This window comes from Lolium rigidum, chromosome 5 (genome assembly GCF_022539505.1).
Source record: "Lolium rigidum isolate FL_2022 chromosome 5, APGP_CSIRO_Lrig_0.1, whole genome shotgun sequence".
NCBI classification, from domain to species: Eukaryota; Viridiplantae; Streptophyta; class Magnoliopsida; order Poales; family Poaceae; genus Lolium; species Lolium rigidum.
Genome location: NC_061512.1, coordinates 66,016,067 through 66,040,240, shown reverse-complemented (window position 1 = coordinate 66,040,240; position 24,174 = coordinate 66,016,067). Strand labels below are relative to the sequence as shown.

The 24,174-nt window shown below is 49.2% G+C and overlaps 1 protein-coding gene, 1 long non-coding RNA gene and 1 pseudogene across 2 annotated transcripts; 2 read left to right on the top strand and 1 right to left on the bottom strand.

Moving 5' to 3' along the window:
• The first annotated feature begins 3,006 nt into the window (after positions 1 to 3,006).
• Positions 3,007 to 5,410, top strand: LOC124654170 (salicylic acid-binding protein 2-like). The gene is made up of 3 exons (XM_047193196.1): positions 3,007 to 3,410; positions 3,557 to 3,685; positions 4,847 to 5,410. The coding sequence occupies exons 1-3, from the start codon at positions 3,042 to 3,044 to the stop codon at positions 5,126 to 5,128; spliced, it is 780 nt and encodes a 259-aa protein (XP_047049152.1). The 5' UTR covers positions 3,007 to 3,041; the 3' UTR covers positions 5,129 to 5,410.
• Positions 5,411 to 6,278: 868 nt separating this feature from the next.
• On the top strand, positions 6,279 to 9,187 carry LOC124656061 (annotated as a pseudogene).
• Positions 9,188 to 10,035: 848 nt separating this feature from the next.
• Positions 10,036 to 20,233, bottom strand: LOC124654171. The gene is made up of 4 exons (XR_006988237.1): positions 20,160 to 20,233; positions 18,968 to 19,082; positions 18,263 to 18,369; positions 10,036 to 10,862 (listed from the first exon to the last, which is right to left on the bottom strand). It is a non-coding gene; the product is annotated as an uncharacterized LOC124654171 (long non-coding RNA).
• Positions 20,234 to 24,174: the final 3,941 nt, after the last annotated feature.

Below are 24,174 nucleotides of genomic sequence, written 5' to 3'. Positions count from 1 at the left end.
TGATCTGGGATTGGAAAGCAAAGGCTTCAACCGATTAAGCTATTACAGTCTTCTATTACCTCTAGACATACATTATATATATAAAGAGTAGTGTGGCCCCTTTCCCATGGGCGCCACACATCCTGCCACGTCGGATCGGCGCACCAGCTCAGCGTCGAGGGCGCCACGTCGGCTGGGAGAGTGGCGCCGCAGGAACGGGCGCCACACTGCCATGTGTGGCGCACATGGAAGAGGCGCCACACAAAAGGGTTAGATGGGTGAAATAGTTTGCCCGAGAGGTCAGTCTGTGCTATAGTTTCATAAAAGGGTTATTTTTGTGTAAATCACCCTGCAGAGAATGGCGACGGCTGCCTGGGGTGAGTTTGTGGTAGCTTGCATAAGAATTATGGCTTACTGCGTCACTATCTCGTTCCAGACGAGTTCCGATTCACGAATGACACATCGTTTGATAGGCTGGGTTGCATGGGGTAGCACCCAAGTGAGACTTTGATTGGTCGGTCGCATGATTTTTGTAGCCTCACCTATATGGCAACATGGTAACCTTACCTCACCTATCACAAGACCACCATGGTACCGCCGTTCACAAGCTTCGCATGTCAGCGATGGCATCGCTGGTCACGGCGGTCAAAAGCATCACCATGTCGCCGACCACGAAGGCGAAGACCACCATGACACCATCGGTGACGCTGGTCACACGCATGGGCACGTCGTCGACCACGAAGACGAACACCACCATGACACGGTGGTGGGCGCCACACATCCTGCCACGTCGGATCGGCGCACCAGCTCAGCGTCGAGGGCGCCACGTCGGCTGGGAGAGTGGCGCCGCAGGAACGGGCGCCACACTGCCATGTGTGGCGCACATGGAAGAGGCGCCACACAAAATGGTTAGATGGGTGAAATAGTTTGTCCGAGAGGTCAGTCTGTGCTATAGTTTCATAAAAGGGTTATTTTTGTGTAAATCACCCTGCAGAGAATGGCGACGGCTGCCTGGGGTGAGTTTGTGGTAGCTTGCATAAGAATTATGGCTTACTGCGTCACTATCTCGTTCCAGACGAGTTCCGATTCACGAATGACACATCGTTTGATAGGCTGGGTTGCATGGGGTAGCACCCAAGTGAGACTTTGATTGGTCGGTCGCATGATTTTTGTAGCCTCACCTATATGGCAACATGGTAACCTTACCTCACCTATCACAAGACCACCATGGTACCGCCGTTCACAAGCTCGCATGTCAGCGATGGCATCGCTGGTCACGGCGGTCAAAAGCATCACCATGTCGCCGACCACGAAGGCGAAGACCACCATGACACCATCGGTGACGCTGGTCACACGCATGGGCACGTCGCCGACCACGAAGACGAACACCACCATGACACGGTGGTGACGCCGGTCACAAGCGTCACCATGTCGCCGTCCACGAAGACGAACACCACCAGAACACCGCCGGTCACGCCGGTCACAAGCATGTGCACGTCACCGACCACGAAGACGAACACCACCATATGACACCGTCGGTGACGCCGGTCACAAGCATCACCATATCGCCGACAAAGAAGATGAGCACCACCAGGACACCGCCGGTCACGCCAGTCACAAGCATGGGCACGTCACCGACCACGAAGACGAACACCACCATGACTTCACCACCATGGATTATCACCTCTCACTTCTCACCTATCATCACCACGTCGCCGTCTATGAAAATGGCGAGCGAGAAGTCGAGCAAAGGTACTCCAAACCTTAGTCACACATACGTACAGATTGCAGTATACTTGTGAGTCAATTATGTATCGGCGTATGTACATCGAAACAAAAACCTGTCAACATGAAAGTTATGCAGAATGGTGAGGTGAACCTACTCCTGAAAGAAAATCTCAAACGGTTGAGCGTGTGCAACCAATTTAACAAAATTCGCTTAAAACTCATACACGAAATTGACGATTTACGACCGACGAAATTCGAAACCGATTATGGGAATTGGTTCGTACTATCGACACGCATCTTTTTGGTGTATATCTTATTTTGATTCGGACTATGTTTGTGTTGATTTGAGAGTGGGTGTGTGGAGTAGTGTAATGGAGTGTGAGCCTAAGCAACAGCTGGAGCCAAAGTGGCGCGAGAACGGGCCTAGCCCTAGAGAAACTGCAGATTCAGATATTTTTTCAGATGCATGCAAAATGTTGCTTGTTTTGAGAACCGTGCAATGCAACAATACGGCTCGGCCAGCCAATCAAACGGAGCAAAAATTATTAACCCGATGGGAGCCAAGAAGTATGTAGACCACCTAACACGCCCCTAAAGTTCCCTTGCCATCTCCTTAAAAAGACACGGATGGTAAAAAACTGAGGAAGCCGAACGTTATACGGTGCCACCCATCATGTACAAACGCTCAACAGTCGACTTCCTCAGGCTTGAACTGCCGTGCTGTCAGTTCGTGTCCCCGAATACAGCGTTCAACTGTCCCATTTCTCTTCACTTATACGCTCATACGTCCATTTAAAGTGTGTGCATACACTGCAGCCACTACTCATTGCCCGAATCTAACAGCTCCGTGCGTCGTCGATGCGGCCGGCTCACATGCCCCGCAGTTCAACACGGACTTTTCGTAGCTAGTCCATCTAGTGCATCAATGATTTGGAAGTTTGCGATTGGTCCACAGTCCATCCAGACCCATGACCACACGTCGGCTTCATATTAAGTTGAGGCGCGTTTTTCAGCGCCATCGGGCTTGCGATGTGACGTGCACCCGCATCCCTGTACACACCGACGGAGATGGATAGTCGTCACTTGCGTCGCGGTACAAGAATGCATGTGGAGCATCCCGTCTCATTCACTATGCCTCGTCTTTCAACAAAACGTAATTAACTTGTGGTTTTGATGAACACACGTACGTGTCTGTAGTTAGGCCAACACTCGCAGAAATCGAGTGGCTGTACAGATCCTAGAGTTCCCGGCGGCCGGGCACTTCCTACTTAATTGGACCGGCCTGTACGTGAAGACCGGCACAGCTGAGACGAGTGCAAGATCACACAAAGCATATGGAAGGCGATTCTCGCACGCACATAATCCTGGTGCACGGCGCATGCCACGGCGCCTGGTGCTGGTTCAAGGTGGCCACGCGGCTCAGGTCGGCGGGGCACCGCGTGACCACGCCGGACCTTGCGGCGTCCGGCGTCGACCCCCGGCCACTGCGCGAGGTGCCGACGTTCCGCGACTACACCCAGCCGCTGCTGGACATCCTGGCCTCGCTCCCGCCTGGGGAGAAGGTCGTGCTCGTCGGCCACAGCCTCGGCGGCATAAGCATCGCCCTGGCCTCCGAGCTCTTCCCGGAGAAGGTCGCCGCGGCGGTGTTCCTCGCTGCCTTCATGCCGGACCACACGCTTCCGCCGTCGTACGTGATCGAGAAGGTGCAGTGTGTACCTGTGCGCGCGTCGTCGTGGTGACCAACACCCGGTCCCCCAAAATTCACATCCTCTGCAGAAAACTATTTTGGGCACGTTAACGTGACTTAATTTGTGTTCGATCTGCTCTTGTTTACCCTTCTAAATTAAAGGTGAGGTCGGCGACGGATACGATGGACACCGAGGTGAAGCCACAAGATCCAGAGGGCAAGCTGCCAGCATCCCTCCTGTTCGGGCCGCAGTTCACACGACAGAAGGTCTACCAGTTGTGTTCCTCTGAGGTACCGTATCTTCCATACTACCACATGTAGCTCTGCCTTCTACGGTGGGCACCTAAATTATTTTATTGTGGTAACACTTTAGTTAGTGATTTAACCTTATGTGGCAAGTTCGACTCTACTGGTGGTACTCCTACATTACAGGGATTTATACCTCTCTTGAAAAGAATTGGGATTTGCACCTGACAAAATGTTCGACACATAATAATTTCGAGAACTTCGTAGCCGGTTACTCCATATGTTTTTACTCCTTCCTGTCCGGGCCGCAGGTCACACGACAAAATTGCTGTTTCCATATGTTTTTATCAATATGACTTGGATTTTGTCACAACAAATTATACTGGTTAGTGGGTTCAAATCATATAGCCTCTTGGGTGATTTACAATAACCATGCACCATAATAAGTGAAATTTGAATAGCATCATCATTTTTGTTTTTTTTTGCTGCATCCAACTTGTTTCATAAGATGGTTCGTGATTAAAACTATACTACACGTCATGATAGTATGGCATGAAGCTTTTGATTTTTTAACAGCACCTTTGACTTCAAATTTCATTGTTCAGTGGCCAAGACATCCAGATGCACTTGAGCCTCATAGTATGATTTTACTACATATTCTTCATTTCTAAGGTCGATTCCAACAAAATAGTATATTTCTTATTGCACTTCGCTTGGATGATAACTTCTTTTTGAACCGGAGCATACTTTGCACCGTCTCAGCTTAGGTATGCCACAGTGCTATTTAATCACACTTCATTATTTATGGTCGCTAATGTTTCGAACTTTATGCTTGATATCAATATATTACCCTTATCGGAAAATATCGTACTTTGACCATTTTGCTAACTTATTCTCTATCTAGAAAAAGTTCCTCTAAAATCCATCTTTGTGGTTGCTGGGTTTGCCTAAAGTTAGACATGAAAAGCTTAATTTTGAATCAAGCATATCATTTGTTATACAAGTAACTGTATTGTTTAGACAAGGTATATTTCCCAACCTCACCAACCAAGCGTCATCCGAGTCTGGTCTACCGTCTAGTTTGGACATCTCGGGAATTAAATATGTCAGAACCTACATAATAATTCTACTAGTGAGATGTAGCTGTCAGAGAGGCGGCGAGGAATTTGTGGATTCTCTAATAGAGTTGCCGGAACCATGTGGCAGGACCTCACCCTCGGTGCATCTCTGATGAGAGTTAGTTCGTACTTTGTTGAAGACCTGCAGCTGCAGCCGCCGTATTCCGAGGACCGTTACGGCTCAGTGCGAAAGGTGTACATAGTCGGCAAGGATGACCTTGCCATCATCGAGGCATACCAACGGTGGATGATAGAGAACAACCCGGTGCAGGAGGTGAAAGAACTCAATGGCGCAGACCACATGTCGATGCTCTCGAGGCCAGACGAGCTAGCGCAGTGCCTCGCCGACATTGCTGAGAAGTATGTTTGATGCCGATGACATGGAAAGATGATTGTTTATCTATAAGTTTTCCGTCTTTCTGATGGCCTGTCATATATGCACTGTTGTCTTGCAAAATTGTTATAGAGCAAGCATGAACACTAGAAATGTATGGCAAATTGAAATAAAAGAAAGAACGGACAAGATGTTTAGGTCCTGTTTGGGCAAGTGTTTTTGAATGAACACCTTGTGTACGGAGATTTTATTTGTCACACGCTATTGTAAATTTCATAATCTATTAATAAATTCTCAAAAGGTTGTGTGAGAAAGCAATTGATTGGATTGCCACTATAACTGGTGGATTATTATTTATTATTAAATCATCATTTTGTATCAAAGCTTTACAAGCAAGAGAGTTACAACTATACAGAACAAGATGCATACACCCATAAAAAAATAGTTTGGTGGTACTCTTAACATGCGATAGAGGGACAATACCTAGAGTACGCCACCATCCAGCATTTGTAAAGACCTCCTTTCACTGCCTACTCCACCTGAATGCATATGTCATCATGAATATATCCATATGTTTTGGCCAAATGCTTAGAGTACGCTCTCACCGGTCCTCTTCGACCATTGCCCCTGCTCCTTGCTTATGATAGTAGGCCTAGAAGACCGAGAAGTTTTAAATTTGAGAATTTTTAGATTCGTCTCACGTTGTGGTGCAGCAAGGTTGGAATGAGCCAACCGGGCACAAAGAGCTTTATACAAATCTATTCAAAAAGCTAAGAAACACGGGGAAATGCCTTGCCACTTGGAGCCCTAAGGTTGTGCCAAAGACCAAGGTGCTCATGCCGCCCTTCCCGTCAGCCTCCAACTTGACATAGCCCACGGACGCGCGTGATCTTCGAGCCTCCATCGAAAGGAGAATCATTAGTTTGGCAATAATTGAGCATGCAAGGAAAAAAGATGTGAAAGAATTCCTAACAAAAAAGAAGGAGACGCTAACACAAAGTTTTCCCACTTGAAGGTGAATTCCTGAAGAAGGGAAAACCATCTATACCGCCTCAAGGACAATAATGTATGAGTCACCGAGCATGCACAAAAGGAGAGAATAATTCATGATCACTTTGCTTCGATGGTGGGGAGAGGCCCTACTAGAAATCTCAACTTAAATTGGGAAAGCCTTAATTTGGCGAACATGGATATGGAGGGCATTGCCGCACGCTTCGGCCCAAGCCTACCGGCGACGGGCCTCGCTCCGCTAGTCAGAAGTTAGCCTCCCTTTAGAATGAATTTGGATCACAATACAACAACAACCTTACCGGCTCTATACCGGCAGAGCTCGGCGAGCTGGTGAACCTAATAGAGTTGGACGTGAGCGCCAACCAGTTGGAAGGTGAGCTACCCGCCACCATCACATCACTCAGGAATCTCTATTACCTCGCTTTGTTCGACAACAACTTCAGCGGCACGCTACCACCGACCTCGGGAAGAGGATAAGCTTAGTCGATGTGAGCTTCAGGAGCAACAACTTCTCCGGTGAGCTGCTGCAGAGACTATGCGATAGCCTCGCGCTGCAGAACTTTGCGGCAAACCATAACAACTTCAGTGGAAGACTGCCCCCGTGCCTCAAGAACTGCATGAAGCTGTTCCAGGTGCTGCTGGAAAGGAACCAGTTCACCGGCGACATCTCGGAGGCATTCGGTGTCCACCCCAGCTTGGACTACCTGGATATATCGGGGAATCAGCTGATGGGGAAGTTGTCGTCTGACTGGTCAGAGTGCATCAATCTTTCACGCTCATCCATGAGCGGTAATCGAATATCGGGCAATATTGATGCAACCTTCTGTGGGTTGACCTCTCTCCAGTATGTGGATCTATCAAATAACCAATTCACTGGGGAGCTCCCAAGTTGCTGGTGGAAATTAAACATCTGTTGTTTATGGACGTGTCCAACAATAGCTTCTCGGGTGAACTTCCTATATCAACAAACTTGGAACTTCATCTCCAGCCTCTTGATCTTTCTAACAACGAATTTTTTGGAGTCTTTCCATCTGTGATTGAAACCTGTAGAGAGCTCAGCAGCCTAGATATTGGGAAAAACATGTTCTTTGGTGATATTCCCGCTTGGTTTGGACCAAGTGTCCCTTTTCTAATATTTCTGAGCGTCCCATCCAACAATTTTAGTGGTGTCCTTCCACCCGAGTTATCACAACTTCCTTACCTGGAGTGCCTGGACCTTTCCAGTAACTCCTTCTCAGGTGAATTTCCCAAACTCATGGCAAACAACATATGTCTTCTCCAGTCGTTTCATCTTGCTGGCAATGGCTTCACCGGAGCCTTCCCCCCTTTCCTAGCCGGCTGCGACTCGCTTGAAACCCTAGACATCGGGAACAACCATTTTTTTGGTGGTATCCCTACCTGGAACTTTAGTCATGTACCATTGTTGAGGATCCTTAGCCTCAGATCAAACAATTTCACCGGAGAAATCCCATCGTGGATATCCCGGCTTTCACAACTTCGAGTACTCGATATGGCCAACAATAGCTTGACAGGATCAATCCCCGTAGCCTTCAGAAATTTGACCTCCATGAGGCATATTCTTCTCCCAGAGGTCCAACCGAGAGCTGTTGACTTCATAGACAAAGTTAACATATCCTGGAAGGGCCGTCAACAAACTTTTCAGGAAACCATCGAGTTAGTAACAGGTATTGATCTATCATGCAATCTACTTGCTGGGGACATCCCTAAGGCCTTGTTTGGTACTAGTGTTTTAGTGGGGATTAGTGGGGATAATACTCTAGAGTATTGGGTGAACGAAAATGCCAAACGGAACCTGGGTACGTGCGCACCCAGTTATGAAAAATTCAAAAAAATGTTATTTAAAAATTTCAAAAAAATGTGAAGTAAAATTTTGCATGTTCATATTATGTTGATACCTACCCGTGTGCGTTTTCACGAAGAAATACCATTGTATGTGGCCTACACAAAAATGACAAAATGCAATTTTCGGATCTGTGAATAGTACAAATTCCTATTCACTATTGTCATTAGGGCATTTTGTCATTTTTGTGTAGGCCACATACAATGATATTTTTTCGTGAAAACGCACACGAGTAAGTATCAACATAATATGTACATGCAAAATTTTACTTCACATTTTTTTGAAACTTTTAAATATCGTTTTTTTATTTTTTGGAAAACTGGGTACGCGCGTACCCAGGTTCCAAACGTGCCTGTCGATTGGGTGAATCACTTTTGTCACCCAATCCCCACAAAACCCCAACCCCAATCCACTAGGTAGAGGTAGAGTATTGGGGATTGAAAAAATTACACTAAAATTTGGGGAAAAGTGGGGATAAGTGGGGATTAAACTCGCTCATACTCTAGTACCAAACATGTATTGGGGATAAGTGGGGATTTGAAATTTGGAGCGGATTATACCCGCTAATCCCCACTAAAACTCTAGTACCAAACAAGCCCTAAGGAGTTAACATACCTTCAAGGTCTCCGGTTTCTGAACTTATCAAGAAATTCTTTGTCAGGCAGTATTCCAGAGAAAATTGGCAGTTTGGAGCTCCTGGAGTCCCTTGACCTCTCATGCAATGAACTTTCAGGTGCCATTCCTCCCAGCATTTCAAATTTGCCATCCCTCAGCGTGTTAAACCTCTCGAACAACCACTTGCAGGGCAGCATACCCACTGGAAATCAGCTGCAGACACTTGTAGATCCATCAATGTATGGCAACAATCCTGGGCTCTGCGGCTTCCCATTGAGATCGTGTGATCATACATCCGATGAGGGAACAAATGGCCATGGAGAACTAGGAGATACCACTTGGCTGTGTTACTCTGTAATTCTCGGCACTGTTTTTGGTTGTTGGCTCTGGTTCGGAGCTCTGTTTTCCCTTGAGCAATGGAGATTTTCTTTTCTCCATTTTGTTGATGGCTTAGGCATTAGGCAGTGAGTCATGCATTTCGGATGTGCAGCAGCTCTGCACTTGTAGTACCATTTCAGTAAAAGAAACTGTAGCAGGCTATAACCTGAATCACGTGTATTATGTCGGAGACTTGTAACATTTAATAAACTGTTTCAGGTCCCAGCTTCTGAGATGTAGCTTCCATACGCAGACTTTAATGTGTTTCCTGAACCTCAAGGAATCCCATTCTTACCCATGTCTCTGAACCTTCAGCCACTGGATCAATTGTTAGCTTTGTCTGAAGCCCATGAAGCAACCTGAAGATACTGAATACTGTAGAATTCTTCTGCACCTAGTATGATCATATTGTGACTTGTGAGTACAAGGAATATAGATTCAGATCATCAAAATGAAAATCATACCAAGTGGCCGGCCAACCGATTCTGTTTCAGCAAATAAGCACAGATTCTGGTTAAACAAATCTCAACAGATATGAACTCTCTTTCAGCGTGAACAACATTTCAGATTTTAACATATTCGCAAAATTTGAAGTAACACAGATTTTAACACTAATCATCAATTCATGAAACTGATGCAGCTGTTAAACCTAGCTACGCATTTTGATGTTGCACGACCACAACATTGTTCATGAACACCTACCAAGGCCAATTTGTTTCAGTAACGCTCCTTATTAGACAAAATCCCCTATGGTGAAATCCATTGTTAGTTCCATAGCGCCTTGTATGTCCACCACAGCTCAGGTCTCCCCCAGAGCTACCAAAATGCTTTGTGTTGGGCCTCTAAATAAATACAGTTTTTGGTGAAGACGTGCATATGATTCAATTCCGCCACTAACCAAGAAACTGCACCACTAACCGTGTTGTCTGGAAGCATTATTCGGTGCACTGAACTTTCATTCATTGGTACCAGGTCTGAACCCCGTAATTTACTTAACATAGAGCTTTCAGCACCAGCGCATGATGTATTTTTTCTGTCCTTAGCAGATGAACTATTTTCGAGGTTCTCTGATGCCAAGTCCGAGCGTGGTAGGCGAGTGAATGAGAGGCGACGTTCAGCAGACGAACTATTTTCGAGGTTCTCTGATGCCAAGTAGAGCATGGTAGGCTTAGAAAACCAGAAAGACCCTGTCCTGAACCGTTGTCATTCAAATCCGACGAGACAAAGGAACAAGTAACATTCAGATAATGAAAAGGGGAAATAATTAAGGAGGTCCAGCTTATCTCTGCATCTAAAATTTAACTTCTAATCCAAAGTAGTACTAATACTACAATAATAAGCTATTGTCTTCATGCAACCTTGTTTCAGTTTCCATCTTCAGCAGGAGTGAGAAATGAGAAGGAATATGTTGCACATTGATGATGCACAAGAAGAGAGCAACACTTCACGTGAGAAAGAATTTGGTGTTAGCTTGACAGCTGGGGACGCTTTACCTGATATCGAGGATGTTCCATCTAAAAATACTTCGCTGCTGGAGCTGCTGCAGGTTCCTTTCGGTACCCCACTGGAGGACGTGGGTGCTGGATTTGGAACCGCTGAGAGCCAGTCCAACGGTGCGAGCTGCGTCCGCTCCAATCCCCTCCCCTTCCTCTGAGGCCGCCATCACATGGAGCCGCCTCATCTGACTATGCTTTTACCAAGTCAGGAGCCTAACAAGTCTCTCCTAGTCTTAGTACTACTTCGTGCTGCTGCTGCTGCTCTGTTTTGGAGGGAACATGCGGTGCAGCTGCCCAGTTTGGCGCCAAAATAGGACCACTGCCTTTGCTCAGTTTGGCGCCATGATAGGATCACTTATTTTGCTGCTACCACACTTTTTCCTTCTCCTCTTCTCACAGTTTCTTGTTCCTGCTAATATGAGCATCTAGATTAGAAGAACCAGGTGCAAGGAGTATATTTGCTAAGCTATTGCAGTCGATCTCTAATGGAGGAACCAATCCAATGCCGATTCAAACAAGTGAGACTAAAATAGTTTTGTTCTGTGCCAGCTCCTTGTTCTTTTTATAGATAAATGGCAACTCTTGTCTGCACTTGTGCTTGATGCATGTTCTTTTTTTTCATCTCTTGTCTTCACTTGTGCTTGATGCATGTTCTTTTTTCAAATAAATGACAGCTCTTGTTATACTTGTGCATTTTACAAATAAAATGTAACACCTACTTGGATACCTCAAGTTGGCATGACATTTAGCACCCTGGACCTCGGAAATTTTGGGGGTATTATGGAAGAAGGAAGGGGTTTAGCATCTGACAGAGTTAGAAGAACAAAAACAATTTGATGGTAAATTCACCTCATGCAAGTATGTTTATTCCAAAGAGGATAAAGGCAGTAATAAAAGAGATAACATAGTTAAGAACCCAAGAGCTGAGACTAGAACTGACTGCCCAGTTCGTATGACCCTTTCAATAAATCGTGAAGCTGGAAATTGGGCGATATCTGATCTTTCTTGAACATAATCACATACTTCAATTGCCAGAAGCATGCCACCCATTGCCATCACAGCGAATGATCTCTGAAGTGCAGGCGCATGAAATTGAAATTGCGGTTGACTCAGGTATTGCACCAAAAGCTGCGCATGAGTTTGCTAGTCGATGAGTTGGTGGACCATGTAATCTTAGCTATACTTGCCAAGATCACAAAAATCATTTGGGAACTAAGCACCAAAGAGACCTGAAGCATGGTGAAGCGGGCAGTATGTTAAAATATTTTCAAGTCAGGGCTACAGAGAATCCATCATTCAAATATGATTTTCAGCTAGATTGTGATGAAAAGATAACAAACATTTTCTGGGATGATGCCAAGATGATCATTGATTATGTTCATTTAGGTGATGTTATTGTTGTGAAGAGCAACTTGTATTCACAGAGGGCCATAGGCAGTGGCGGACGCAGGAACGAATTGGAGAGGGGGCACGCCTCCACACAAAAAAAAAATTGCGCCGTTCAAATTGTGAAAAACGTTTGCCAAATGAAAAATATATAAGGCTTCGTTTGGATTGTTTTATTGGGAGGCTTTGGCATTGTATTGATTTGAATGTCAATAACCTGGGATATTGGAAGGCTTAGCGTACAACATTCTGCTACATGCGTGCAATTGAGTGATGAAAACATCTTCAGTACTTATCATTTCTGTGACATACAACAAGCATCCATTCTCTGAACATTGGTTCATTATTGTATGCATTACTAAAACTAAACTTTCCAATCTGAGGAGAATAACTGAATAGGGGCAATTTAAAGTTTTAAACACTTAACAGTAACACACAGTATATAGCACGTAGAAATAGAAACAGAGAATGGGGAGGAGGGAGCGGAGGCGGGACACGGACCTGCTGGAGCGCAGCGTTGTGGCAGCCGGCGGGAAGAGCCGGGAAGGTGGACACTGGCGGCCAGCGCCGCAGCAACCGAGCCTAAGCCTGCTTCTTCTTGAGCGCCGAGCGGCAACCATCCCAAGCCCTTAGAAGTGCAGAGGGAGTCCGGGAAAGGGGGCAGCATCGGGCGGATAGGCTGACAGGCGGACAGCACCCGCCGAACGTCAGAGAGCACCGAGGGCCGAGCGCTGATCGAGAGAGTGGCGGCGGCGGCAGCAGCGGCAGCGGGGAATCACCTTGCCTGGTCGTTCTGCTGGTCTCTCTGGTCAATGCTTAGAAGGAGAGAGACTTATTGGGCCTTTTTCCAGCACTTGAATTAGGGGTATAAAAAGTTTTTCAGTAATTCTGGGTGGGCCACGGCCCCCTCGGCCCCCCCGCTGGGTACGCCCATGGCCATAGGCAAGTACATGTACATGTGTGACAATGTGCAGGTAAGCCCCTCATACACTGAGGAATAACAGAAAAGGGACTATGCAACTCTAACACCCCCCTCAAACTCATGGTGGATCAACAACACTGAGTTTGGAGAGAAAGAAAAGATGTTGTGCTCTAGTCTGGGCCTTCGTGAAGAAGTCAGCAAGCTGAAGCTCTGAAGGCACATAATGAAGAGCCATAACCTGATGATGCACAGCATGACGCACATAGAAGGCATCAACACCGATGTGTTTGGTGAGCTCGTGCTTCACCGGATCACGTGCAATGCTGATGGCACCAGCTGTCCGATAAGAGCGGAGTCGGAGCGTCAGCAGAAACACCAAAGTCCGCAAGTAACCAGCGTAACCAAGTCAGCTCAGCCATCAAGAGAGCCATCGCTCGCAACTTAGCCTCAACACTCGAACGAGAGACTGCAACCTGCTTCTTGGTCTTCCAAGCAATGAGAGAGCCACCAAGAAAAACACAGTAGGCAGAAAGAGACTTGCGATCCTCTGGATCACTAGCCCAGGAGCATCTGAGTAGGTCTGGAGCTGTAAGGAGTTGGAGCGAGGAAAGAAAAGCCGACGGGAGATAGTGCCACGAAGATAGCGAAGGACGCGAAGAAGATGACTATAGTGGACACTAGTGGGAGCAGCCATGAACCGACTCGGAATGTGGACCGGGTAGGAGATGTCGGGACGTGTAACAAGCAAGGTAGACAAGACTCCCAACCAAGTGACGATAGCGAGTCGGGTCCGGAAGAGGATCACCATCAGTGGAACGGAGGCGGACATTGAGCTCCATAGGAGTCTCGACAATGCGCTCATCACCAAGAGTGGCACGAGTGAGAAGGTCCTGAATATACTTCTCCTGGGAGATATAGAAGCCATCGGAGGTAGAGGAAACCTCAAGCCCAAGAAAGTAGCGGAGAGGACCAAGATCGGTCATGAGAAACCGATCGCGAAGACGGGCCTTGACAAAGGGAATGTACTCGGGGTCGTCGCTCGTGATGATCATGTCATCAACATAAAGAAGAAGCGGAGTCCGACCACGAGAGGATGTGTGGACAAAGAGCGCAGGGTCATGTGCGCTAGGGACGAAACCAGCGGCGATGACCACGGAGGCAAAACGCCGAAACCGGGCGCGAGGGCTTGCTTAAGGCCATAGAGAGAGCGCCGGAGACGACGGACCATGCCATCGGGAACAGAGTAGCCGGGAGGTGGCTGCATGCATACCTCCTCACTCAACTCACCGTTAAGAAAAGCATTCCGCACATCAAGGCGAGAGATAGACCGAGTGACGAACGAAGCAACGGCAAGAAGAGTACGAACAAGTGGTCATGTGAGCCACCGGAGCAAAGGTCTCGTCATAGTCACCGCCATGCTCTCGTCGAAAGCCGCGAGCGACAAGTCGAGCCTTGTAGCGCTCAAGAGAACCATCGGAGCGAGTCTTGACCTTGTAGACCCACTTGCAGGTTGTGGGACGAACAGAGGAAGGAGGAGTGACAACATCCCAAGTGTCAGTACGCTCAAGAGCAGCAATCTCCTCAGCCATCGCTAGCTGCCATTCGGGATGAGCAAGGGCATCCCGATAAGAGGTCGGCTCAAGGGCAGCGAGAAGACCGTAGTGAGTGGGAGAATAGAGATCGGGGAGGAGGACGAGGACGAGCACGAAGATGATGAGTCGGCTCGGACGGAGAGGGCATCGCATCAGAGGTAGAGGGCATGTCAGGAGAAGCAGCATCATCCTCTCGGGGACGACGGGAGTAGTGAAAAGGGTAGGGTGGGACAACCGTAGTCGAGGAAGGTGACAGGGGAGAGGAAGGTGTAGAGGGTGGGGACGGTGGTGAGGGGGGAGAGGGAGGTCTGGCGGGTGGAGGAGAAGAAGGTGGTGAGAGAGTCGGCGGAGCAGGGACCGGAGGCACAGGAGGAGGTTAGTCAGGAAACATGAGAAAAGAGATATCATCCACCGAGAAGGAAGAGGAGGAGGGACGCGGGTAGAAAGGACGGGACTCATCAAAAGTGACATCCCGAGATATGCGCATCCGATGACCAATAGGATCCCAACACTAATATCCTTTGTGCTCAGGGTTGTAGCCAAGGAAAACACACTCAACAGATTGAGCACTCAGCTTGGTGCGTTCGCGTGGAGCAAGAAGAACATAGCAAACGCAACCAAAAAGACGAAGGGTCGAGTAATCAGGAGTGTGACCAGTGAGACGCCCAAGAGGAATACCACCCTGCAAGGCTGTGGAGGGTCGAAGGTTGATGAGATAGGTGGAAATAGACACGGCCTCGGCCCAGAAGTGAGGAGGAAGAGAGGCAGCGATCATCATCGCACGAGCCATCTCAAGCAGGTGGCGATGCTTGCGCTCAGCCACGCCATTTTGCGCATGGGCGCCAGGGCAGGAGAACTGCTCTGCAAGAAAACCACGCAACAGCTGGGAGATATACTCACCAGCAGAATCAGCCCGAAAGACACGTATAGGCGTGGAAAACTGAGTGTGGACCATGGCAGTCGAGAGAACCTCGCTGCGAGAAGTCATAAAATAGATCCAAGTGTGGCGAGAGAAATCATCGATAAAAATAACATAGTAGTGTTGGCCCCCCTTGGAAGCAAAGGGAGCAGGACCCCATACATCAGAATGGACCAAATCAAAGGGACGCTGAGATACAGACTCACTAGTAGGATAAGGTAACTGATTTTGTTTACCAAGCCTACAGCCATGACAACCCCGAAGCGAGACATCTCCCGAGACAGGCCCCGGAAGACCTCGACGAAGTAAAGACGACAAGCGAGAACCACAAAGATGACCAAGACGATGATGCCACCTGCTGAAAGGAGGCGGTAGTGGAAGCGGCAAGCACACGTGGTGCGGTCGGTGAAGTGGTGGAAGAAGGAACATGAAGCCGATCAAGCTCCCAAAGTCCCCGGGAGTCACGGCACCGAGGGCCGCCCCAACCGGTGCCCGAGTGTGTGTGTCCCGGACGAACAAGAATCGACATCAAGAATGACCCGACAACCAGAATCAGTAAGTTGAGCAGCGGAAAACAAGTTCATGGTAAGACGGGGAACATGAGAAACATCAGGAACGGAAAAGGATGGAGTAGAAAGAGTGCCACGACCAGCAACAGAAAGAGAAGTACCATTGGCAGTAAGAACACGAACAGGAAGAGGAAGAGGATGAAGAGAAGAAAGAGAGGAAGAATCAGGAGACATGTGAAAAGAAGCTCCAGAATCCAGAACCCACGAAGATGTACCTGACTGTGTAGAGGAAACAGCCGCGGAGGCAGCAGTACCCGTCGAAGCAGAGCCGGAAGAGGCAAGAAGACGCTGAAGTCTCGCTATATTCTGCTTAGTGAAACCGGCGGTGACATGCGCTGAAGGTGGAGCACGAGGAGGCACACCACGCTGCTTCTGATAGCAGTTAGACTCAAGGTGACCAGGCCTCCGACAGTGTGTGCAGAACCGAGGAGGACGAGAGCGACCCCCACCGCGGAAAGGATGGGGTCCTCCAGAAGTAGCAGTCGCTGGTGTGGGCAGAAGCGGCGGTGCAGGTGCACTGGGAACTCGAGCGGCAAGAACGAGAAGGTGTCCCAAGCGGTCCGGCGACCGCGCAGACGAGTCTCCTCAGCACGAAGCTCAGTCAACACCTCTGAGATAGGAACACGGCCTCGAGCAAACAACTGGGCACGAAGGGGCTCAAACACGGGACGAAGTCGATACAGGAACTCATGGATCCTCTGAAAGTCCATATCTGAACGTACTGTCCGGCAACACTGGCAAGTACCACAGACAGCACTGCGAAGAGAGTCAAGCTGGCGCCAGATCGCCGCACTCTGGGTGTAGAACCCATCAACAGTAGAGTTACCCTGCCGAAGATCATGCTCCTGACGCAGCACAGACAAATACAGAGAATCCCCAGAGGGCTGATAGCGCTGACGAAGGTGAGACCACATCTCAGCGACAGTAGCGAGGCCCATGAACTCAGAACCAAACTGTGGCTAAACACTCTGAGAAAGAGGCAGCAGCCCTGGCATCCTCATCACACCACTGAGTAAAGGCAGCCAAACTGTCACTGTAAGAGCCAAGTGCCTCTGAATATGCAAGTACCTGCTCCTCATATGCCTCATCAGCAGCAGTCTCTGCAAACTTGGTTGCATCCCGATCATCCTGAGAAGCATCCTCAAGAAGGGCCTGTGGCACGGACGGCGGGGTAGGAGGCACAGGAGCAGTGGGGCGCGGCGGACAAGAGACCTCGCCGGTGAGAACACCCCACAGCCGAAGACCACGCATGTGAATGCGCATAAAGGCAGCAAACTCTCCATAGTTGGTACCATCGAAGATCACAGGACAACGAGGGATACTCACGTAGCCATAGGACGCCATTTTTTTTTGTCAGCCCTCAGATCTGGATCTGGCCCGATCCAGTTGTGCGTGCTCACGAGCAGAAGGGCTTGGCAGCACTTCACGAGCAGCCAAGGCTAGCCAGATGAGGGCTGGGCGTCGCCGGAGATGGCCGGCCGGAGCAAGCGGCGCCGGGACAGGGCCGGGACGGGTCCGGCCGTGGGTCGCCTGGACGGGGCCGGCCTTGGCGGGGCCGGGGCCGGCCGGAGGTGGCCTGGACGGGGCCGGCCGGGGCCGGAACGGGGTCGGCCGGAGGTGGCCTGGACGGGGCAGAGGAAGATCCCTAGCTCCAATACGAAGAAAAAGAAGACTAAAAGAGCTCAATCCCGACAAGCACGGGAGAGAAGGAGGAGGGTGGAGCAGCGGCGGCCGGAATGATCATCGGCGGCGGCGCGGATCGAGCACGGAGTTGCAGCGTGCAAAGAGCTAAACCTAGAGCTCTGATACCATGTTGTGAATGAGCAACTTGTATTCACAGAGGGCCATAGGCCAGTACATGTACATGTGTGACAATGTGCAGGTAAGCCCCTCATACACTGGGGAATAACACAAAAGGGACTATACAACTCTAACAGTTATGACCTTTGTCACCACTTTTTGGACAAAATAGGAACGTAGGCCATTTGTGTTTGTTGGATCCAACGATTTTACAGAAACTGTTACCTTCGGTGCTTCTCTTCTCTATGATGAGACATTTGAATCTTTCAAATGATTGTTTGCTTGTTTCTTCTCAATACATAACCAGACATTCTAGAACCATATATACTGATCAAGGTCAAGCAATGGGAAAGGCAGTTGGGCATGTTTACCTAGAAGCACGACATGGATTGTGTACTTTTCACATTATGCAAAATGTTGTCAAACATTTATCTAGTTATATGGATAAAGAATCAACTCTTCTTGCAGACTTTAGTGCTTGTATGTATGAACATGAGCACCAAGAAGCATGTGTAGAAGCTTTTGAAAATATGAGAGATCAAGTACCAACAGACTTGGATGGATGGTATTTACATAGTAAAAGAGAAAGTGGGCTAAATGTTTCATGAAAAATGCCTTTACCTTGGGTATGAGGAGCACACAACTAAGTGAGAGTCTCAATAATGACTTGAAGCATCATTTGAAGTCAGATTTGGATATTGTCCTATTCTTCCAGCATTTTGAAAGAGCTGTCAAAATAAAAATAAAAAGGTGTTGAGGTCTTCAGAGTTTGATTCAAGGAAATACTTGCCAAAAATCAGAATGAAAACTCCAATGTTGGTGCAAGTCAGCTAGCTCTATACTCCTGTTATATTTGAATTTTTTCAGAAGGAATACCAGAGATCTATAGCAGCATGCGCCGAAGCACTAGATAGACAGTATGAATACATGGTTAAATTGGTTATCCTTTTGAGCAACCAATATTTCAAGAAGAATGGAAAGTTAAAGGTAACCGTTTGGAACAAATATCATCATGTGGTTAAAATTGGTTATCATTTTGAGCAGCCAATGTTTCCATGACTAGGAGTATTGTGTGCACATGCTATGGAAGTCCTTGTTTGATGAACGTTAAGTTACTTCCCGAACACTATAATTTGAAGCGATGGAGTAGGGAAGCACGCGCAAGATCAGTTCATGACAGTCATGGAAGGATTCTGGTTGCAGATCCAAAGGGGATGCCATTAACCGCACAAGTTTTCTATCTCACAAATTCTATAACTTGGTAACTGAAGAATCCAATTCTGAAGAATGTAGTGTTTTGATTGAGAATTCACCTGACAACCTTACCAATCATGTGAAAGAACGATTGTTGAATGCTCAAGCGACTCCTACAACATCAAGTGTTTTATTGAATGCTCAAGTGACTACTCCATCATCAAATGATTCATTGGCTGATGCACGCCTAAAGAAAACAGACGTTAATGAAGAAGATAAAAGTTCTAAAAGAAGGAAAAGTTGGACAGAAAAGCAGTTCAGAAGGAAGAAGGATAGGAACAGCTACAACCACTGCACCATTATCTAAGGTATATCAAACAGACATCATATCATTCAAATGTAATTTTCTCAAACGCTGCTATCTAAATTTTCACATGTAGCAGGGAAAAAAGAAGAAGAAAATAGAGCTCAAGACAAAAGAAATTCATCTCGTGGAGCAAACTTTACAGGAAGACTCGCATGGATATGATCACATTAAAACTTTACTGAACTACTCAATATGCCTTGCTCTGAATCCTCCATTGGAGAAGACATATTTTGAACTAGCAACCATGACACTACGTTGTTGAAGAACTTTTGTATACTGTTGTAGATTTTTGCAAACAAACAGAGTTTTTCTGAACTTTTGTATAGATTCTTTTTACTGTATCTTATATTAAGGACACCCAATCTGGCACATCAAACGAAAGAACAAAAGGAGGAGTTCAAAGTAAACTAAGAAACTAAGATATAACAAAAATATACGCACAGTGTAGAAGTTGGATACTTGGGTCCGTTTTATTACATGCTTACTTTGACAACATGATCATGTAATTCATATCTCAACAACCAATTTATTGGATATAACCTAAACACTCAATCAGTTGCAATGTGGGAAGGCGACTTCTTCCTGACTCCAGCTGGACAATAAATCCCTTGCGTTGGAGCACCTGGTGCGCTTCTGGTAGTCGCTAGCGTCGTCCAGGAACGGATTCCCACCGGAGCGGCGGCGCCGGGACGGCAGGACAGCACAAGGCTCCCGATTCTGTGTTCCACTCTGGGCTAGGCCTAGGGGAACCGGGCACGGGGAGGCAGGGAAGGGAGGAATATTCTGGAGAGGGGTGGGGTGGCGAGCGGCGGTATGGTAGCCTGGCCACGGCGGCGATTGGCCGGCGACAGGAGGCTGGGAAAGGGGAAACAACGAACCGCATCGTGTCTGGCAATCGAGAACACCCATTGTTGGAGGTCGCGTGTGCATTTGGTGGAGGGTGGAGAGGGAGCTCACCTGGTGTCTCCGAGCGCGGCGGTTGTTCACGTCGGCGAGGCTGGCTACCGCCCTACCGGAACGGAGGATAGGCCATCTGGAGTGGACCGACCCAAATGGTCGTTTTTTTAAGATAAAAGGCAGTCAAGTGCCTAAGTCGCCGTTCAAAGTGCTGAACCTACCTTACAGAACGACACCACACACCCGTACAAACTACCGAAGAAGCTACAATGGGAAGCGCGACCAACATGCTCACCCAAAGTGCCTACGAGTACTCGCACTAGAGCTAGAGTCTACAGTGTCGGGCCGGAGCTCACTCGAGAGCGATCCATTTTTCACGCACGCCTCAACAGCACTCCTCCGTCGCAGAAATGCCACCGAAAGCCAACCACCACCGGGAACCGACCCACATTGCTCACAAACCGAACAGCAGCGCCAAGGAAGCTCGACAAGGGAAGGGCACGGAGCAAGCCTTGCCGAAGATCGCCGAAGAATCACCTCCGTCACAACCATCGGTGAGCGTCGCGTTGTGGGCTCCAAGACTGTGTCTAGAGCACGACACCGAAGTGCCGCCACCGCCCGATCCGAGGATCTTGGGTTTTCACCCGGAAGAAGTAGAAGGACGAAGATTTGCCTCACGGCGCCTTCAGCAAGGGAACGCCGTCCGCAGACGCCGCCATCGTGGCCCAAGGGGCAAAGGTTTCCCTTTAGCGTGGTCACCGCCCTCTACCCCCCAACACACAACTCGCCGACCACCACGCGCCCTCACGGCCGTGGTTACCAGCCAGCACCAGAGTCATTGGCTCGCCCGCCAACCAACATGACTCCCACCTTCTAGGGCCGCCGCCCCGGCGTCCCAGCTTAGAGCACCGACGAACGAGAGAGGAGACGGGAAAAGTTGCCGCGCGAGAATCCGGAACAGCAAACCGACATCCCCCGTGGCTGCCGGGCACGCCGAAACTGGAGATGGATTGGGTCAAAGCCCAGGGCCCCTGCCCTGGCCCGCAAGCGCGGCGGCCAGAGAGCCCATCGAAAACCACCGCCGCATCACCGCCGCACCGCCGCTGCGGAGGGTGGACGCCGCCGGCGGCCGCGCCCTGCCGCGCCAGGCCTCAACCGCGACGCTCACGAAATCCACCGGCCCGCCGCACCACCGAGCTCGCGTCGCCCGCAGCAGGCCGCGCCGGAGACCCTTCGCCGTCGCGAGCACGTCGAAGCCGCATAGTAGCCATGCTGTTGCAGGGCAACCTCGCCGCCGCGCCCTACCAGCACGACGCCCTCACCTGCCGCGAAGACCCGCGCCGCCGCCACCGCACGAGGGAGCAGAGGAGCCCCGCCGCCAACGACGCCGCGCGGGATTTGCCCGGCGACGCCTTCTGGCGGCGGCGATGAGGAGGGGGAAGGGAGGGGGAGAGCTCGGGAGGGGCGCCACCAAGGAGCCCCCAGGTCGCCCGCGGGGGCGACGCTAGGAGCTAGGGTTTTCAACTAAATTCTACTCTTCCCTTTCCTTCTCTCGCGAAACCAAAGCGCGCCCTCAATGGTCGTGTGCCTGTGGCCTATCTTCCGCGCGGAGAGCGAACTGGCTGCGCATGCTGTAGCGGGGCCCGCCGGCCTACCGAATTTGGAAGCGATCTGAAGCCGTCGCTGACCATGGTGCCCGCTGCCTCAACTCCTTCGCCGACGCCGATGTCGTTGGAAGCTGCGCATGCCACTATTGATGGATAGTGGTACTTAAACCATCCCTGCGCCCGCCTCTTCTCCCCCATTCCTACGACCGCCACCACTGTCACTCCTCCGAGATGTCGACACGATGGAAATGAAGCTCCCAAAGTGGATGAAGAAGACCGCCAATGACCACGAGGCTAGGTCCTCGTCTGGCCGTCGGCGCCGCCAGGATTTTTACCCTCGGCGGAACCCTGTCGCCACCGATATGTCTCCCTGCCGCCATAGGCGGACCTAGCATCCGTCTTGCCCGGGCAGCCGCACGGGCTTCCGGCCGGCCGACAGACTTATTTGCGTCCCTATTTTATATGTATTTGATACAAAATTAGCACACTAAACCTATTTGTCCAGCCTTCAAATTTTTCTTGGGTCCGCTTATACCTGCCGCACTAATGGCATCAGAACAGAGGAGGCTCCTTGTTCCGCCCCCGCCCACGGACCATCGAGCGCTGCACCAGGAGATGCGTCGGCGAATCGAGCAGCTGCCGCAAGCGCTGCAGTACGAGGAGGCGAACCTGCGCAAAGATTTCTGGCACGCCTTCCTTGCCTGGGAGCACGAGGCACGCCAGACGATCCGCGGTAAGCGGGATTTCCTGCTCGGCGACGCCGCACCCGGCAGCGAGGACGAGATCGGCTACGACGAGGAGGGGGAGGACGACAAGATGGAGGACGTGCCTCCAGCCATTGTGAAGCTTGAGACGCTGATGGCGCGTGAAGCACACGTCCGTTGGAAACCCCAAGAGGAAGGTGTGATGCGCACAGCAGTAAGTTTTCCCTCAGAAATAAACCAAGGTTATCGAACCAGTAGGAGATGAAGGCCACGTGAAGGTTGTTGGTGGAGGAGTGTAGTGCGGCGCAACACCAGGGATTCCGGCGCCAACGTGGAACCTGCACAACACAATCAAAATATTTTGCCCCAACTTAACAGTGAGGTTGTCAATCTCACCGGCTTGCTGTAAACAAATGATTAAACGTATGGGTGGAGAATGATGTTTGCTTGTGAAGAACAACAGAAAACAGAGTTTGCAGTTGATTGTATTTCAGATGTAAAAGAATGGACCGGGGTCCACAGTTCACTAGTGGTGTCTCTCCAATAAGATAAATAGCATGTTGGGTGAACAAATTACAGTTGGGCAATTGACAAATAGAGAGGGCATAACAATGCACATACATATCATGATGACTACTATAAGATTTACTTAGGGCATTACGACAAAGTACATAGACCGCTATCCAGCATGCATCTATGCCTAAAAAGTCCACCTTCGGGTTAGCATCCGCACCCCTTCCAGTATTAAGTTGCAAACAACAGACAATTGCATTAAGTATGGTGCATAATGTAATCAACACAAATATCCTTAGACAAAGCATCGATGTTTTATCCCTAGTGGCAACGACGACATCCACAACCTTAGAACTTTCTCGTCATCGTCCCAGATTCAATGGAGGCATGAACCCACTATCGAGCATAAATACTCCCTCTTGGAGTCACAAGTATCAACTTGGACAGAGCCTCTAGTAGCAACGGAGAGCATGCAAGATCATAAACAACACATATATGATAGATCAATAATCAACTTGACATAGTATTCCATATTCATCGGATCCCAACAAACACAACATGTAGCATTACAAATAGACGATCTTGATCATGTTAGGCAGCTCACAAGATCTAAACATGATAGCACAAGAGGAGAAGACAACCATCTAGCTATCGCTATGGACCCATAGTCCAAGGATGAACTACTCACGCATCAATCCGGAGGTGGGCATGATGATGTAGAGTCCTCCAGGTGATGATTCCCCTCTCCGGCAGGGGTGCGGAGGCGATCTCCGAATCCCCCGAGATGGGATTGGCGGCGACGGCGTCTCTGGAACTTTTCTCGTATCGTGGCTCTCGGTGCTAGGGTTTTCGCGACGGAGAGAATAAATAGGCGAAGGGGCAGAGTCGGAGGGCGCCCGAGGGGCCCACCCCACAGGCCGGCGCGCCCCCTCCTTGGCCGCGCCGCCCTGTGGTGTGGGGCCGCCTTGGTCCCTCTCTGTATCTTCTTCGGTGTTCTGGAAAGCTCCGTGCAAAATAAGACCGTGGGCTTTTGTTTCGTCCAATTCCGAGAATATTTCCTGTGTAAGATTTCTGAAACCAAAAACAGCAGAAAACGAGAACCGGCGCTTCGGCATCTTGTTAATAGGTTAGTGCCGGAAAATGCATTAAAATGATATAAAGTGTATGTAAAACATGTGAGTATTGTCATAAAACTAGCATGGAACATAAGAAATTATAGATACGTTTGAGACGTATCAAGCATCCCCAAGC

What these genes read in the sequence shown, in the direction of transcription:
- LOC124654170 (XM_047193196.1), top strand. Translation starts at nt 3,042, where the DNA reads ATGGAAGGCGATTCTCGCACGCACATAATCCTGGTGCACGGCGCATGC. An exon ending in CGTCGTACGTGATCGAGAAG is followed by an intron (nt 3,411 to 3,556) that starts GTGCAGTGTGTA and finishes TCTAAATTAAAG; the next exon opens with GTGAGGTCGGCGACGGATAC. An exon ending in ACCAGTTGTGTTCCTCTGAG is followed by an intron (nt 3,686 to 4,846) that starts GTACCGTATCTT and finishes ACCATGTGGCAG; the next exon opens with GACCTCACCCTCGGTGCATC.